This window comes from Sorex araneus, chromosome 7 (assembly GCF_027595985.1).
Source record: "Sorex araneus isolate mSorAra2 chromosome 7, mSorAra2.pri, whole genome shotgun sequence".
Lineage (NCBI taxonomy): Eukaryota > Metazoa > Chordata > Mammalia > Eulipotyphla > Soricidae > Sorex > Sorex araneus.
In genome coordinates, this window is record NC_073308.1 from 77,346,995 (window position 1) to 77,364,255 (window position 17,261).

A 17,261-nucleotide genomic window follows, 5' to 3' on the forward strand; every position below is an offset into this window, starting at 1 on the left:
TGCACATTCCCCACCACCAATATCCCTGGTATATCCCCCCTTACCCACCCTCCTCCTGCCTCCATGGCAGACAATATTCCCCATACTCTCTCTCTACTTTTGGGCATTATGGCTTGCAACACAGACACTGAGAGGTCATCATGTTTGGTCCATTATCTACTTTTGGCACACACCTCTCATCCCGACTTGATTCTTCCAGCCATCATTTTCTTAATGATCCCTTCTCTATTCCATCTGCCTTTTCCCCTCCACTCATAAAGCAGGCTTCCAGGCAATCCTCCTGGCCCTTGTATCTACTGTCCTTGGGTGTCAGCCTCATGTGATGTTATTCTATACTCCACAAATGAGTGCAGTCCTTCTATGTCTGTCCCTCTCTTTCTGACTCATTTCACTTAGCATGATACTCTCTATGTCTATCCATTTATATGCAAATTTCATCACCTCATCTCTCCTAACAACTGCATACTATTCCATTGTGTAGATGTACCAAAGTTTCTTTAACCAGTCATCTGTTCTAGGGCACTTGGGTTGTTTCCAGATTTTGGCTATTGTGAATAGTGCTGCAATGAACATATAGGTACAGATGTCATTTCTACTGTTCTTTTTTGCATCCTCGGGATATATTCCCGAAAGTGGTATTGCAGGGTCTTATGGAAGCTCAATTTCTAGTTTTTGAAGGACTGTCCAAATTGTTTTCCAGGAAGGCTGGACCAGTGGGGATTCCCACCAACAGTGAAAGAGTTTCCCTTTTTCCCCACATCCACGCCAGCACTTGTTGCTTTTGTTCTTTTGAATGTGTGCCAGTCAGTTTCTGTGGTATGAGATTATATCTCATTGTTGTTTTGATTTGCATCTCCCTGATGCCTAGTGATGTGGAGCATTTTTTCATGTGCCTTTTGGCCATTTGTATTTCTTTTTTGAGGAAGCTTCTGTTCATTTCTTCTCCCCGTTTTTTGATGGGGTTGGAGGGTTTTTCTTATATAATTCTACTAGTGTCTTGTATATCCTGGATATTAATCCCTTAGCGGATGGGTATTGGGTGAATATTCTTTCCCATTCTTTGGGCTCTTTCTGTACTTTGGTCACTGTTTCTTTTGAAGTACAGAAGCTTCTTAGTTTGATGTAGTCCTGTTTGTTTATGTTTGTTTCCTCTTGCATGGTCAGTGCTATTTCATCCTTAAAGATGCTTTTAGCTTCAATTCATGGAGAGTTCTGCCTTCATTTTCCTCTACATACCTTATAGAGTCATGTCTGATGTGTGAAAACACACACAAAAAAGAGAGGCCCGACAGGGCTCTATCTCTCCTGCTGCCAGCGTTCGGTAGTCTCCAGCCGCTTCCCCCACCCCGGGGAGATTGATGGCGATGATGAGGCAGGCGAAGGAAGGAACGGAGCCAAGCTGGTTGGTCTCAATCGCAGTTTATTCCAATCTCCTCTCTATACACTTCCATCTCTCTCTGGATCTTCTAATATTCCCCTTTCTGTCCTGCTTGCTCTCACTTCTTTCACTTTGTGCTCTGCTTATGTGTGTGCCACTGTGCTCTCTTCTGTCTGTCTCTCTGCGCCTGTCTCTCTGCGCCTGTCTCTGCGCCTGTCTCTCTGCGCCAGTCTCTCTGCGCCTGTCTCTCTGCACCTGTCTCTCTGCACCTGTCTCTCTGCACCTGTCTCTGCGCCTGTCTCTCTGCGCCTGTCTCTCTGCGCCTGTCTCTCTGCACCTGTCTCTCTGCGCCTGTCTCTCTGCGCCTGTCTCTCTGCGCCTGTCTCTCTGCGCCTGTCTCTCTGCGTCTGTCTCTCTGTGCCTGTCTCTCTGCGCCTGTCTCTCTGCGCCTGTCTCTGCGCCTGTCTCTCTGCGCCTGTCTCTCTGCGTCTGTCTCTCTGCGCCTGTCTCTCTGCGCCTATCTCTCTGCCTCTGCTTCTGTGTTTTCTTCCTCTGTCTTCTTCCTCTGTCTTCTTCTTCTGCCTCTCTGTCTCTTCTATCTCTCTGTCTTCTTCATCTATCTGCCTCTTCTGTCTCCTTCTTCGTCTGTCTCCCTTGTCTTCTTTCTCCCCCATCTCTTCTATCTCCCCTCAGTGCCCCACAGTCTTAGTTTATATAGCAAACTACATAGGGTGGTGACACAAAGGTGGGTTTAACATCAATAAATCAACAAAGAAGGGTAAGACCATATTCTTGAGGAGATTAACAAAATCTCATCTAAGGAAATCTCATCTAAGGAGATCCACTCAAGGGTGGAGGTCCAAACAAGGATGTATCAGGGTGTGAGCTAGTAATCTACTTAAATAGTTATAGTAAATCTACTTCTAATATTTCTAGCAATGTCATTCTGTATGAGCACAGTAAGAGATATAAAGTTCGATTTTTCCTGAGGACATCTCCAGACCACAGTCCTCAGGCCAGGTTAATCTTCCTAACCCCAGCAGGATCCTAATCTCATCGTTACTTTTGGATCATGACAGCATTGTCCAGGATCATGCCCTCAACTTATAGTTGAGTATTGTGGCGCTGCTTTGGCCTGGCCCATTTCGATGCCAGGGTAGCACATAACTCACCACTTGCCCTGGATCCGTCCTGTCCCTCGTCGGGATCCTGCTTTTGGGGTGCTAGGAACTGAGGGCAACTTGAGTTCAGAAAGCAGATGCCCAGGAGTAAATATTATTGGAGTCAATCAACTCCCAAGTTACAAGCACAATATTGTTTTCCTGTGTCCATACAGAAAGGACATTGCTTTAAGGTAAACTATGTTCCCTAAGGCAAGGCTAAAAGGACAAACCCCATGTTCTCCTACAGTCTGATATTGGGGTCTTTAATCTACTTTGATCTGACTTTTGTGCCTGGCATTAGACAGAGATCAGAGTTCATTTTTTTGCAGGTGGCTATCCAGTTTTCCCAGCACCTCTTGTTGAAGACTTTCCTTGTCCCACTTCACATTTCTTGCTCCTTTGTCAAAGATTAAGTGGCCATATATTTGAGGGTCTGTTCCACTTTGTTTCCCAGTTCTTAACTACTCAAATTATCTTTGTGGCCCCCACACATAGACACATGTGCATGCATATACATGCACTTATAACCACGTGTGTGCACACACACACACCCCTTGTATGTTCTGGTCTCTCATAGGTACCATATGTCTCATCTCACTCAAGCCTGTCAAGCATCATGTTTAGCTTCAGAAAGACTGTCATGTAACAGTTGCCAATAAGTAGCTATGATTTGTTTTCCATTTTAATTGTACAGGGGCCAGAAGATACATACTCTGCCATGCTTGGGGTTAAGGGCTGTGCAGTGCTGGGGATTGAACTCAGCCTTACATATTCCAATCACCTGCTCTATCATTTGAGCCATATTACCATCCCAGTACCTGTATTTTAAAACTCATGTCTCCTAATGAATTAAAATCAATAAACTTTAAAACATTGACTTTATTTTTCATTAAAATATTCAATTTTTAAAAAACTAATTGAAAAGTACAAGAGGGTCTAAGTAACCAGCAGAAATCCAACCTCACTCTTAGCTCTGAAGTCCCATTTTCAGTTTGTGTAACAAGTGAAAGCTTTCAGCATTGCTCTTCAGAAATGGCTACAAATACCTATGTGTGTGTACAATGGTGCACATGTACATTTATGCAGAATTTTAATGTAATTTATACAGGATGTTACTCACTTTGTCAAAGCTGACCACCAGACCCCAGTTGACAGGTAGAGTGGGCTGCAGTCACTTGGACATCCTGCTGTGGGCTCTGAGGAAGCCTTGGTGGCTTCCTTGTGCTGTAGGTTCAGGTTCCCTGGTCTCTGCAGGGGTCTCTCTCTGCAGGCCTCAGTGCCTGTGGGGTTGTCCCACCCTGGGCTCTCCTGCAGACAGTCTTCCTCATGCTCATCCCAGACTTCTGGAGAGTGCTGTTCCCCCCCACCTCGAGCACCATTTGCTCTGCAGCAAATGATATAGAAGGGAATCATTTCCCCAGACACTCACTTTTAACTGGTCACTCCTTTTGCCTTCAAAGTCAGCAGTGTCACCAGAACTTTATCTGGTGTGACTCACACAAACAAATATTTTTACATCCATGTCCAGTATTCTAGGCAGTAATAAAGAATAGAGATAAAGTTACAGGTTATAAGTCACTGTAATATTAACATCATAATGCTAAAATGACACTTTACTTACAGGCTTTTAAAATCAAAAGCTTTTCATGTGCTCATGAGGAAAATCTGGAGAATTTTGTAAGTTTTTTTCATTTTATACATGGGGGCAGAAGCCAAAGGAAGTGAAATTCTCCTTCCATCACAGGAGCTTAAATGTGAGCTGGAGTCCTGCATCAGTTCTTGAAGAAGCTTTATAGCACAAGTGAGTATAAGGTGGTTTCAGTGCAGATGTTCTGGACCTACAATTGATGCCTAGTTGCTTTATGCTTTATTCTGTAAGTAACGCTATTGGTTTTTAAACTATAACTATCACACTACATTCTTTCAGTTCAAAGAAGCAGTTTTAGGACTGGAGAGATAGTACAGTGCCAAGATGTTTGACTTGCATACACCTGACCTAGGTTCAATCCCTGGCACCGTATATGATCCTCTTGATGTCAGTGGGCCCAATGAGTGGCTTATGTGAGGCAGGGAGGAGAGAAACTGTCACTTTCTCCTGATCCACATTTGCCACCCTGAGACCCAGCTGGGAAGTCTATGACTGATAAAGTCTTCAATGAGCCCCTGACTGGCACAGGCCAGAGCCCTGCCAGCCCCACTAGGTGGCTGTCAAGCCACACCTGACGTCCACTTGGTCTTCTCAGCAGGAGAGTTGATCCCCGCCACCTAACTTCTCAGGGAGCCACAGATTCAGGTTGGGACAAGGAATTGCTCTTTGCAGAAAAGGAAAGTCAGTTCTAGAGCCTAACCAGGGTTACCGGATTCTTATCTTGCCTCCCAGAAAAGAATTTCAGGAGTAGATGAGCAATGAAATAGAACAGATTTTATTGGAGGTTTTTTCGAGGAGGGAGGGAAAGGAAGAGGGGAAAGTAATGCACTCAAGGGAGAATGTGGGCTTCTCCAAGGAGCGGAGAGAGCCCCTACACACATCCCAGCATTAGATAGGAAAGTACACATCTCAAGAGGGGAGATAAAAGCGCAACATATGCTCGGGTGCCACATGTGCTTGTCCACGTGGGTACAAGCAGCACATGGCAGCATATGCGTGCCCTCCCTTTGTTCAAGATGGCTTTTAAAGGGTTTTTCCAAACAGCCCTCATGTGGGGCTTTCTGGCTAGGTGAAGAGTCCATTGTTAGGGTTGTTGTTAAGTGCATAGAGTAGGGAGTGTGTTGTGTGAACATTCGTGCTGTTGGAGAAATGTATTTCATGGAGGTCAAAGCTCTCTCTGGCTCTTGGCCAAGGTAGAGAGTCCTGTGATCTCCTTTTATTGATCATGGTACCTCTAAAAGGCGCAATACAGTGACGTCACCAAAGGCATCAAAAGAAGTTACAGGAAGAACATAGAGGCAGTTTCCTTGTACCTGTAGGCCTGTAGCCTTGGGGAAAAGATACAGAACTGAAATGGAAAAGATACAAAGCCAGAACTGAAACCTTTCTTGGGCTACAGGCACCTGGATTTACATCCCAAAGACTAGGCTGGGCTGCCACCTGAAATCTACACTTCAAATACAAACTGGGCAGGCACCTGAAATCTACATCCCAAAGACTAGGCTGGGCCCCGAGCCTACATTTTGCAATCTCAAAGGTCAGGCCTGGCTAACACTGGAGATCTGCATGTCAAAGACCAGCCAGGCTTCTGTGAGAGAAGGAAAACTGCTCTTTTCAGTATACTGAAATTATTTTTCTGAAGGCAGCTTGAAGGGGGAAAATGTTCAGCTTCATCCAAACCAGTCAGGACACATGAGAAATCGCGCCCATTTTCATGGGTCCCTATGTTCCTGTCTGTAGTAGGGTACATGGGCTCGCCCTGATAGCTCAGTCCAGCCCCAACAGGAGTGGTCTTCTTTGAAACTCCTTTTCTTGACCTTTGTTCCTGCTGGATCTCCTCTCAGCATGTGAGTCCAGCCCTCTGTGGCCTGGACTAGCTGAGTGCTAGTCAGATTAAAAGAAGGAATTGAGGGTTCTCCAGTAATTTCCTTCAGGCCCTTTCTGTACGGAGGAGTCTAGTCTTCTCAGGGTCTGATGCTGGAGAAGGTCTTACCAGGTCTTGCTTTCTGTATCCACATGGTGGGTCAAATTTAGGACTCGTGGTTTTATTTCTTCCCAGAAATTTCATTGCCATGATGTGGGAGGTCCTTTCCTAATATACTTGCCTATATAACTCTGTGCCCCACCGGAAGAGACCCCTGAGCACAGAGCCAGGAATAAGACCTGAACACTGCTGAGTGTTTCCCCACATGAAAAAAAACAAGAAGAAAAACGGTTGGATAATATCGGTCAGTCCTTTCTCCTCCAGAGGGAGCTTAGGTTTACTGAGAAACATGCATCACAGTGCTCCTGAAGCATTCCTGCTCATCTTTAACTTCTTTGTGTTCTGCTTCCCCTATCTATTAATCCCTCATTTCCCCTAATCTAACCCTGTGATTTGTAAGGTCAGATTCTTCTAAGGACTCTGGAATTTAAGTATGGAAATGAAATAGTGTTTTTCTCTTTCCTTTATGTCCTTTGCATAGTTTACTTTAGAGCAATGTCCTTTTTGTATAGATACTGGAAGACAGTTAGTGCTATGCTTTTGTAACTTGACAGTCAATTGACTCCTAATATTTACTCCTGGGCATCTGTCGTATTTACTCTTCTTAAGCCTCAATTGCTTTTAGTTCCTACCACCCCAAAAGGAGGGCACGCAGTAAGCTACCCTGGCATTAAAATGGGAAAGGCCAACTGTCATAAAACTTATAAATAAGTTAAGAGCATAATCATGGACAGACTCTGTCATGATCCCCAAAGAAGTAACTGAATAAGAACCCTGCTGGGGTTAGGAAAGACTACCGTGACCTGAGGACTGTAGTCTGGGATACATAGCAAGACGTCCTAAGGAGAACCACTCTTTAAGCTTAATATATCTCTTACTGTGTCTATACAAAATGACTAGAAAAAATGTTAAGAAGTAAATTTAAGATGGCTATTTAAATAGATTTGGACTAAGGGAAAGAGAAATATGTCCTTAGATGAAATTTCACCCTTGGGTGGATCTCCTATCAGGATGGGATTTTGTTCTAGAAGAGCTTCCCTGGAAGGAAGGACTTTTCATATGTTCATTGTGCTACCTCACCTATTTTTAAAAAAAAAAATTAATTGTATTGAAACACTGTGAGATACAGTTACAAGCATTCATGTTTGAGTTACAATCATATAATGTCCAGACATGCATCCCTCCATCAGTGCACATTCCCCACCACCAATCTCCCTAGTATACCCCCCTTTCGCACCCTCCTCCTGCCTCCCTGGCAGACAATTTTCCCTATACTTTCTCTCTACTTTTGGACATTATGGTTTGCAACACAGATACTGAGAGGCCATCACTTTTGTTCCTCTATCTATTTTCAGCACACATCCCCCATCCTGACTAGTCATTCCAACCATCATTTTCTTAGTGATCCTTTCTCCACTCCAGCTGCCTTCTCACACTCATGAGACAGGCTTCCAACTACGGAGCAATCTTCCTGGCCTTTGTGCTCACTGTCCTTGGGTATCAGTCTTATGTTATGTTATTTTATACTCGACAAATGAGTGCAGTCCTTTTATGTCTTTCCCTCTCTTTCTAACTCATTTCATACTCTCTGTATCTATCCACTTATAAGCAAATTTCATGACTTCATCTCTCCTAACAGCTGCATAGTATTACATTGTGTAGATGTGATGTCGGTGGGCCCCACGGGGGACTTCCGTGAAGCAGGGAGGAGAAAGACGTCACTTTCTCCCTAGCCGCCTCTACCACCTGGGACCCAGAGTTACTGGGTTCTTGTCTTCGCTCGAGGAAAAGAATTTCAGGAGTAGACAAGCAGTGAAGTAACAGATTTTATTTTAGAGGGTCTTAGGGAAGGAGGAAGGGATAAGTGGAAAAGAAAAACAGCAGTAGTAACACGTTCAAGAAAGAACGCGGGATCCTCCGAAGATGGAGAGAGCTCTACACACATCCTAGCACTGGACACAAAAACATGAAAGTACACATCTCAAGGGGGGGGGATGCGGGCGACACATGTGCTCGGCCACGTGGGCACAAGCAGCACGTGGGCTCAGGCAGCAAATGCGCGCACTTCCTTTGTTCAAGGTGTCTTTTATAGGGTCTCTTCAACCTGCCCCCACGTGGGGCTTCTTCCCAGGTAAAAGCCCGTTGCTAAGGAGGTTACCAGGGAGGCTGGGTCTTCTTTAGGCTGGATCACATTTTAATCAGATTAAGGGAGAGGTAGATAGAATTCGAGGAACTTCATGGTGAGGGGTCCAACCTCCTCAGGGTCTGCTTATCAGGTCTGTTTTCTGTATCCACAGGGTGGGTCAGTCTCAGGATTCTCCTTCCCAGAGACTTTGTTAATCTGTTTCATTGCCAAGGGGCTTTCCCTATCTACCTGCCTACATCAGATGTACCAAAGTTTCTAATCTGCTCTTGGGAACTCGGGTTGTTTCCAGATTCTGGCTATTGTGAATAGTGCTGCAGTGAACATAAAGGTACAAATGTCATTTCTATTGTTCTTTTTTGCATCCTCGGGATATATTCCCGAAAGTGGTATTGTGGGGTCTTATGGAAGCTCAATTTCTAGTTTTTGAAGGACTGTCCAAATTGTTTTCCAGGAAGGCTGGACCAGTGGGGATTCCCACCAACAGTGAAAGAGTTTTTCACTGTTTTTCCCTCACATCCACACCAGCATTAGTTGCTATTGTTCTTTTGGATGTGGGCCAGTCTCTGTGGTGTGAGATATCTCATTGTTGTTTTGATCTGCATCTCCCTGATGATTAATGATGTGGAGCATTTTTTCATGTGTCTTTTGGCCATTTGTATTTCTTTTTTGAGGAAGCTTCTGTTCATTTCTTCTCCCCATTTTTTGATGGGGTTGGAGGTTTTTTTCTTATATAATTCTACTAGTGTCTTGTATATCCTGGATATTAATCCCTTAGCGGATGGGTATTGGGTGAATATTCTTTCCCATTCTTTGGGCTCTTTCTGTACTTTGGTCACTGTTTCTTTTGAAGTGCAGAAGCTTCTTAGTTTGATGTAGTCCTGTTTGTTTATGTTTGTTTCCTCTTGCATGGTCAGTGCTATTTCATCCTTAAAGATGCTTTTAGCTTCAATTCATGGAGGGTTCTGCCTACATTTTCCTCTATGTACCTTATGGATTCATTTCTGATATTGAGGTCTTTAATCCACTTTGATCTGACTTTTGTGCTTGGCACTAGACAGAGGTCAGAGTTCATTTTTTTGCAGGTGGCTCTCCAGTTTTCCCAGCATCACTTGTTGAAGAGGCTTCCCTTGTTCCACTTCACTTTTCTTTCTCCTTTGTCAAAAATTAAGTGGTCATGTGTTTGGGAGTCTGTGACAGACTATTTAACTCTGTTCCATTGGTCTGCGGTTCTGTTTCCAGCCCATGCTGTTTTAATTACTACTGCTGTGTAGTACAGTTTGAAGTTGGGGAAAGTGATGCCACCCATATTCTTTTTCCCAAGGATTGCTTTAGCTATTCGTGGGGGTTTATTGTTCCATATTAATTTCTGGAGTGTTTTGCCTATTTATTTAAAAAATGTCATGGATATCCTGATAGGGCCTGCTTTACATTTGTATAGTAATTTGGGCAGTATTGCCATTTTGATAATGTTAATCCTCCCTATCCATGAGCAGGGGATGTGTCTCCATTTCCTAGTGTCCTCTTTTATTTCTTGAAGTAGTGTTTTGTAATTTTCCTTGTATAAGTCCTTCACCTCTTTGCTTAAGCTGATTCTGAGGTACTTGATTTTCTGAAGTACTATTGTGAATGGGATTGTTCTTATAATGTCTCTTTCTTCTCTTTTGTTAGTCACTGTTTCTCTTGAAGTGCAGAAACTTCTTAGTTTGTTGTAGTCCTATTTATTTATGTTTGTTTCCACTTGCTTGGTCAGTACCTCACCTATGTTTAATTGCTACTCCCAACTGTTGAGGTTTTGCTCTTAACTAACAATGTGAAACAGGACAAGCAGAGTAAGACCAGAATAGGGCAGAGAGTGAGTTGGGAATGGGGGAGAGTAAAACTGGATGGAGAGAGTGAAATTGTGTGGGGAGTGGGAGACTGGGATAAGAGGAGTCTGAGTCTGGTGTGGAGATGGATATTGGAATAAATAGCGACTGATCACCAACCAGCTTGTCGGCCTGTTCCCTCCTTCATGCCTCTTGTGCTGGCTGCCAGCCGGTGTAAGAAAGCTGGCTCATGGCCACCGAATGCTGGTGGTGCGCCCTGCTTTTTAAACACAAAAAAATCTTTATGATTTTATTAAATAGTTAAATTATACTGGCACAGTTTGTCTCAAAATAAATCCAAATTGATGCTTTTAACTTCATGATTGCTAAATCTTACCTGTATCCTGAAGGCTCAGATCTTGAGTTGTGTTGTTTGGTTGGTTTTTTGTGTGTGGTATAGGGGAGGGGCGTGGACAGTGGTGTCAGGGAACCCAGGGAACTCTAAGAGGAAAAGATAGAAAACCCAAAAGCCAATGACTGGAGAGGTTCTGACCTAATGATCTGGCCTAATTCTTGAACAAAATCACATTATTTAGGTTTCAAGCCTAGTGCTTTGGGGCCAGATGTTGCTAGCTTCCCCTTCCCAGGCTTTTGAGAGGTGTATGAGGCTGTTTGCATTGAAGTCCAGCTCCAGGCCTGCAGGGTCTGTGGGGCCCAGTAGGTGTCCCAGGACAAAGGTCTCTGAAGCTCCAGGGCCAGTGGGGCCCAGTGAGTGTCCCGGGACAGGGGTCCCTGCAGCTCCAGGGCCGGGCCTGGTGGGTGTCCCAAGCCAGGGGTCCCTTGCAGCTCCAGGGCCGGGGTTCAGTGGGTGTCCCGGGCCAGGGGTCCCTGCAGCTCCAGGACCAGTGGGGCCCGGTGAGTGTCCCGGGATAGGGGTCCCCTGCAGCTCCAGGGCCGGGGCGGGTGGTGGCTATGCCAGGAGGGACCCACGAAGCCTGTCCTTGTGTGCAGGTCCATGGAGGGAAGCCCAGCCCAGCGGCGCTCTGCGCTCATGCGCGAGAAGGGCCGGCGCCAGGCTGTGCGGGGTCCCGCCTTTATGTTCCACGAGCGCGGGACAAGCCTCACGGCCGAGGAGGAGCGTTTTCTGGACGCAGCCGAGTACGGCAACATCCCAGTGGTGCGCAAGATGTTGGAGGACTCGCACTCGCTCAACGTCAATTGCGTGGACTACATGGGCCAGAACGCGCTGCAGCTGGCAGTGGGCAACGAGCACCTGGAGGTCACCGAGCTGCTGCTCAAGAAGGAGAACCTGGCGCGCATCGGCGACGCGCTGCTGCTTGCCATCAGCAAGGGCTACGTGCGCATCGTGGAGGCCATCCTCAACCACCCTGGCTTCGCCGCCAGCGGCCGCCTGACCCTGAGCCCCTGCGAGCAGGAGCTGCAGGACGACGACTTCTACGCGTACGATGAGGACGGCACGCGCTTCTCGCCCGACATCACGCCCATCATCCTGGCGGCGCACTGCCACAAGTACGAGGTGGTGCACATGCTGCTGCTGCGCGGCGCGCGCATCGAGCGCCCACACGACTACTTCTGCAAGTGCGCCGAGTGCGCCGACCGCCAGCGCATCGACGCCTTCAGCCACTCGCGCTCCCGGATCAACGCCTACAAGGGGCTGGCCAGCCCGGCCTACCTGTCCCTGTCCAGCGAGGACCCCGTGCTCACCGCCCTGGAGCTCAGCAACGAGCTGGCCAAGCTGGCCAACATCGAGAAGGAGTTCAAGGTGGGCCCCGCGGCGCCCCCACCCTCTGCCCGTCTTCCCCGGGCCGTTCAGAGGCTGGTCCAGAAGTAGCCCCTGCACTCCGCTGGGGAGGCCCAAAGAAAAGAGGTCTAGGGGCACCTTCTCCCTCCCAGATTCTTCTCTTTCTTAGTTTTATGGTGATGCCTCATGTAGTAATGTCTTTTTTGAAGACTCCCTTTGCATCCCTTTTTGTGAAAAGTCAAAGGTAACATAAAATGTGCTGAAATCAATCATTCCGTTCACATGGCCAATGTATGTAACAGTGATAAGCCACAGACCAGGCCAATCCCAAAGTCAAGGGCAGTATGGAGATATTACTTTTGATGGGTATTATTAATGTGTCATATTTAATGGGTATTATTAATGTGTCATCTTTCTTTTTTGGACATCATGACCAGGAAAAAATGATTCATTAATAATGAACAATTTTATTTTTTATTCAGTTGCCATGTCCTTTTCCATGTTTTGGATGAGTCTGTCAAGTCTGTGGCATAGGGAGGGTTCCTGGTTCTGATTGAAACCTGTCGGACTCTTTGAGCTATCTCTTGTCCCTGTTCTCTACCTGAGAAGTTGGCTGGGAGCATTAATTCCTTGAATTATGTCTAGATAACCAGTTTGTCACCATTTTAGCATAGTTGTCATTTCAGATCATAGAAAGTGATTAGACTGTCTTTCAGGTTTTCTGAGTTTAAACACTGTTGTGATGTTTAACAGCTGCAATCAGCTGTGTAATTGGGGTGAAAAGGTCACACGAAAACTCTGGGATTTCCAGCATACCAAATCTCCTCCATACCCATAACCTTCACCTTGGCCTGGTGGATGTCTGGTCTTGGTATACTTGTGTTTGTTCTTCCATGACACCCTTTTCTGACACACAAGCTTCACATATTTATCTTAATTTTTCAGAAAATTGGGGTCAATTTATAAAAGAAAATAAATAGCATTTTATTTTTACTCCCTTTGAAATTCATCTTGTGATATTAGAAAAGGTTTATTTCCTTAGATCCCAAATGTTCTGGTTTTTGGGCAAACTCAGAGCAAATTGTATACTTCTAGTTCTGTTTAGAGAATATAGAAAAACACTCAAACAAAATAGATCTAAATTTACTTTTTAAAAATTTTGACATAGTAATAACATATAATTGTAAATTTATTATTTGCCTCTATTTAAAGTGCATTCAAACTTTTTTCTATGAATTTTTACTTGATATGCAACGGACATCTGTGAAAGAGATTCCACCAGAGGGAGTGATTCCAATATTGTCTTTATCCCTCCACTAAGCACAGTGAAGTGGAGGGCTTGATGGTGAGTCCTTGCTACGGGACCCCATGGAAGCTGGAAAATCCCACCAGAATGCTTTCAGTGACTCCCTCCCCTCAACTTAACCTGTAATAAGTTTCAAAAGTGGGGAGATATCACAAGATAAAAAAATTCCAAGAAAACAGTTGCTTCAAGATTGAAAACATAAAACTTCCAAATTTCTAAAGGCAAATAGAAAAAATCTTGGGGACCCTTCGTGGGACCCATGGCTGGCACTGAAGTAGTTGCTGCTGACATGGCCAGGGTCAGCCCTCTCTAGCCCCATCCAAACCCTTTGCATTTCCCTCTGTTCTCTGAGCTTTCCTTTCACCTGAGCCCTCTTACCTCAAGTCCATCTGTTCAGGCTTTCAACATACAGGCGGTGTTTCCATGGTCTTGTGCTGGACCCTTTCCTGGGCAGCAGGGAGAGCAGGGCAGCAGTTGGACCCCTTGCCCACTCTGTGGTGCTAGCCAGCTCTGTCCACAGAGTCTCGGCTCACAGTACCACCTGGAAGTGAAAGGACCAGAGAGTGTTCCCTCATGAGGAAAGGAGGTGACACTCTCACCTGTGGTACTTGCGACTGCCTATGAGATCTGGACCTGAGTCGCTAATTGCTGTCACAGAAGATCTCTAAGATGAGCCGGCCATGTGTGAGGTGTTCCAAGTGCAGGCACTGAGGAAGGCCATTTCCCCAGAAGGCCAAGTGTTAGACTGGAGATTTAGAGGAATTAGTGGAGGATGACTTGGTGGCGGTATTTAAAAAATGTTTGGGTTTGAAAGCACTGTTGACAGAAGGAAGCTGTTCTGAGAAGCTGCCATTGAACAGGATGATCTACAGGTGGAAGACCAAATGTCAGTGGCAAAGAAGGCAGTAATCTATTAAGCCTTCTTAATAGATTGTGAGATCGCAAAATAAAAATTTGTACTTCTTTGCCCCTACCCCCACCCCACCCCAAGAAAGATTTTTCTTCCTTGTGGTTGCCTTTCTCTTCTTTGCATAGGTAACCTTAGGTGGTTTCAAAATGCTTTGATATTCACTTGACCCAGAAAATACTACAAAATCATGCACGTTCAAAGCTTCATGTTCAATCTGAGAACACATGTGAAACTGTCTGTGCTGTCCTGGGCCTGCATATCCCAAAAAGCTGCCCAGTCCTGAAAGATGTCACTCTGCAGAAGCAGCCTGTGCCTCTCCCTCTTCACAGTCCTGGATCTGGCGTGTCCAGGTCAAGCAGTGATGCTGGACATAAGCTGAGTGGCCCAAGAAGGGTGCTGAGTTTTTAACTGCACATACTTAAAAATGCAGGGTATTGCTAAACTTAAGGGTTTAGATGTAGATTCCTTGATCTTTGAGCACATCCAGGTGAACAAAGACCCTAAACATACCCTTTGTTGTGTTTTTCTTGGCTCATGGTCAATTTAAGCTCTGCTTGAGATCCCACAGTCTTGTGGAGATGATCCTTCACAAAGAGAAAATTCTCCCCAAACCATAAGATACATTTGCACATAAGAAAAAGATATCATAGAAGAAACAGAAGCAAAATATTGTGGCCTTGGAATAAACTAGGCATAAAATAACTATAAATATAAGTTATAAATAAGTAAGCAAAGCAACTTTAACTTATAGCACAGGAAGGTTGGCAGGAAGAGAAAAAGGGAAATAATCTAAAAGCAAGAAGGTATTTTATAGCAAAGAGATCCTCCAGGTGACTCTGCAGACTTCTAGGAGAGGACAGCAGCTGCGGCCTGTTACAGTGGAGTGGAAGCATGGAGCCCAGGTGAGCTAGGAAATTTAGTCCGTCACTTTAAATTGCCCCCACCAGAAAGGTCTCCAGTCAAAATACATAATGAGGTCACTGGGGTGAAAGATAACAGCAGATAAAGGAAGCCCCTAACCAGGATCTCTCACTCTCTTTACCCACTGACCCATGCCTAGACAGACAGCAGGACCATGGAAAGTTCTTATGCCCACACAGATGGCAGCCTCAGGCAGGTTCTTATGCCCAGATGTAGGACTGCATATGGCTGATGCTGGAGACTAAGGAAAATAGGATAGCAGGAGACTGCTGGGGTACCACCCCCAAAGGGCCCTGCAACGAGATTTCAGACTAAGATAGCATACACTGGATAGAGAACGGTGTAGGGATGGGACCAGACCAGCCATGGGCCCTAACTGGAGGTGAGCGGACAGTGAGGAACAGGACGTAAGATGTTGTACTAGGTATCAGGGGATAGGACGAGTGATGTCCTTTACACAGATGAAAGGAGATGTCTGGGCATTGGGGAGGGATCTGGAACCATCTGCTTGAACTGTATGATAAACTTTAACATCAACTTCCGAGTTTTGTCTGCAAATCTTTTATAAATTCTCAAGAATCCACGAGCACAGAAAAAATCCACTTTGGCACTGAGTCCTCCTTGCTGCATATTTGGGGTCGCAGTCCAAGAGTCCCCTCAGCATAATTTATTTGTGAGCCCTGAGCTCTCCTGCAGTGCTGACATGGCCCAAGCACATCCTCACAGAGCCTGTTGGAAAGGGTCTTCTCACAAAGTGGGTGGGGCCAGGTGGCAGCTTCGGGGTGTAGGATGCCCACCGGGGCCCAGAACTCAGCTGTTTCCTCCTCAGCTTGAGCGGACCTTGGAATTGCATCCATACTCTGCAGAGCATCCACCAGCCATTTTGTGGATGAGATGGTCACTGAAGACTTCTCAGCACTGAGTTAAGGGAAATCATTAATAGCCTGAGCCTGAGCCTTGCAGCCCAGGAGGTGTGGCTCCCTCTGCAGCCCAGGAGGGTCAAGTGCGCTATTCTCCCCACTGCCTTCAACCCCCTCCCATGGTGCTGCTTGAGCACAGAAAACACAGTGACCCATGAGTTCAATGAGAGAAATCACAGTTAGCTATGAGTGTTTCTGAACTTGGATGACAGATGTTTTCTTGCAGGACCTGCTGAAATGGTTGTATAATCCAGGGTTGTTCGTACCACTGGAAGATCATCACTTAGACCAGACAATTTATAGACCCAGAGTTTTTAAAGATCATCACTTAAATGATGATTTAGATCATCATTTAAATTTTAAAGGTCATCATTTAAATGTGACTGCAGATGTGGTACCACGTTTTCTTCAAGCATAGCGAATGGCCTCTTTATGTCAGAGAAAAGACCACCCAAATTTTCTAGAGCAGTCTGAAGTGAAGAAAAACAAGTGCATCATGTTTTATCTGAAAAATGTACTGGAAGGGAGCTGTGTATGGAAACAGGATTTAGTGCTTCTATGCAATGGTATATAAAATATTTCGTTAGTTTTCAAGAAATGGAAAGCTCATGGATATTTAACTTACATTCCGCACAAGAACCAAACTGGTCTTTTTATTTATTTTATTAGTTGTGTGGTACCAAGATGAATGAAAGCCAAGAGTGAAGTTTTTATTTATTTTATCTTTTCTCTAATGAGGGGAAAGGATTAACTGCATCTGTTTTTTATCTGAATTTCTGATACTTGGAATGGAAATGATTATTTGTTTGGGTAACCTTAAACATTGTCTCCTCTTCTTGTTTATTTTAGTCAATGATATGCTTTTGCCTATCGAATCAGATTAATTATTTAAGGGGAAATTTTAAATTATTCATGTCCTTTTTAAAAATGAGATTTTGGAAGCCTGGAAATTCTGCTGTGCCACATATTATTTCGCATACACATCACACAGCCTCAGCCTATGTTGAAAGGGAGATTCTGTTTGCCTCAGATGTACCAAATTAGACTATTGTGTGTCTAACTTTCTCAGTGGACTGTTTAGAGGAAGTCATAGAAGTGAGGTTGGGTTCCTGGGAGTGAGACATTTTCTCTAGAGTTGGTCACTGGCTTTAAACTGAACCCAGGAGGCTAGAAGGAGCTTCGTTTAGGCCAGGCCTCTTCCTGGTCCAAGTGCCATGTAATATGCTAATACAATTAAAGACTTACAGAGTATATTTAGCAAGGTGTTAGTTCCAGTAGCCTGGAAATTGCTCTCTTAGGCATCAATAATCTGCAGCCC

The 17,261-nt window shown here is 45.0% G+C and overlaps 1 protein-coding gene across 1 annotated transcript in view; it reads left to right on the forward strand.

Annotated features, from left to right (window-relative positions):
- TRPC3 (transient receptor potential cation channel subfamily C member 3) overlaps positions 1-17,261 on the forward strand; it is a 72,732-nt gene that overhangs the window by 12,586 nt on the left and 42,885 nt on the right. Inside the window, exon 2 of the mRNA XM_055144266.1 lies at positions 11,136-11,907. Within this exon, the coding sequence (XP_055000241.1) occupies positions 11,140-11,907 (768 nt within the window). The 5' untranslated portion in view covers positions 11,136-11,139. The remainder of the gene's footprint in view (positions 1-11,135; positions 11,908-17,261) is intronic.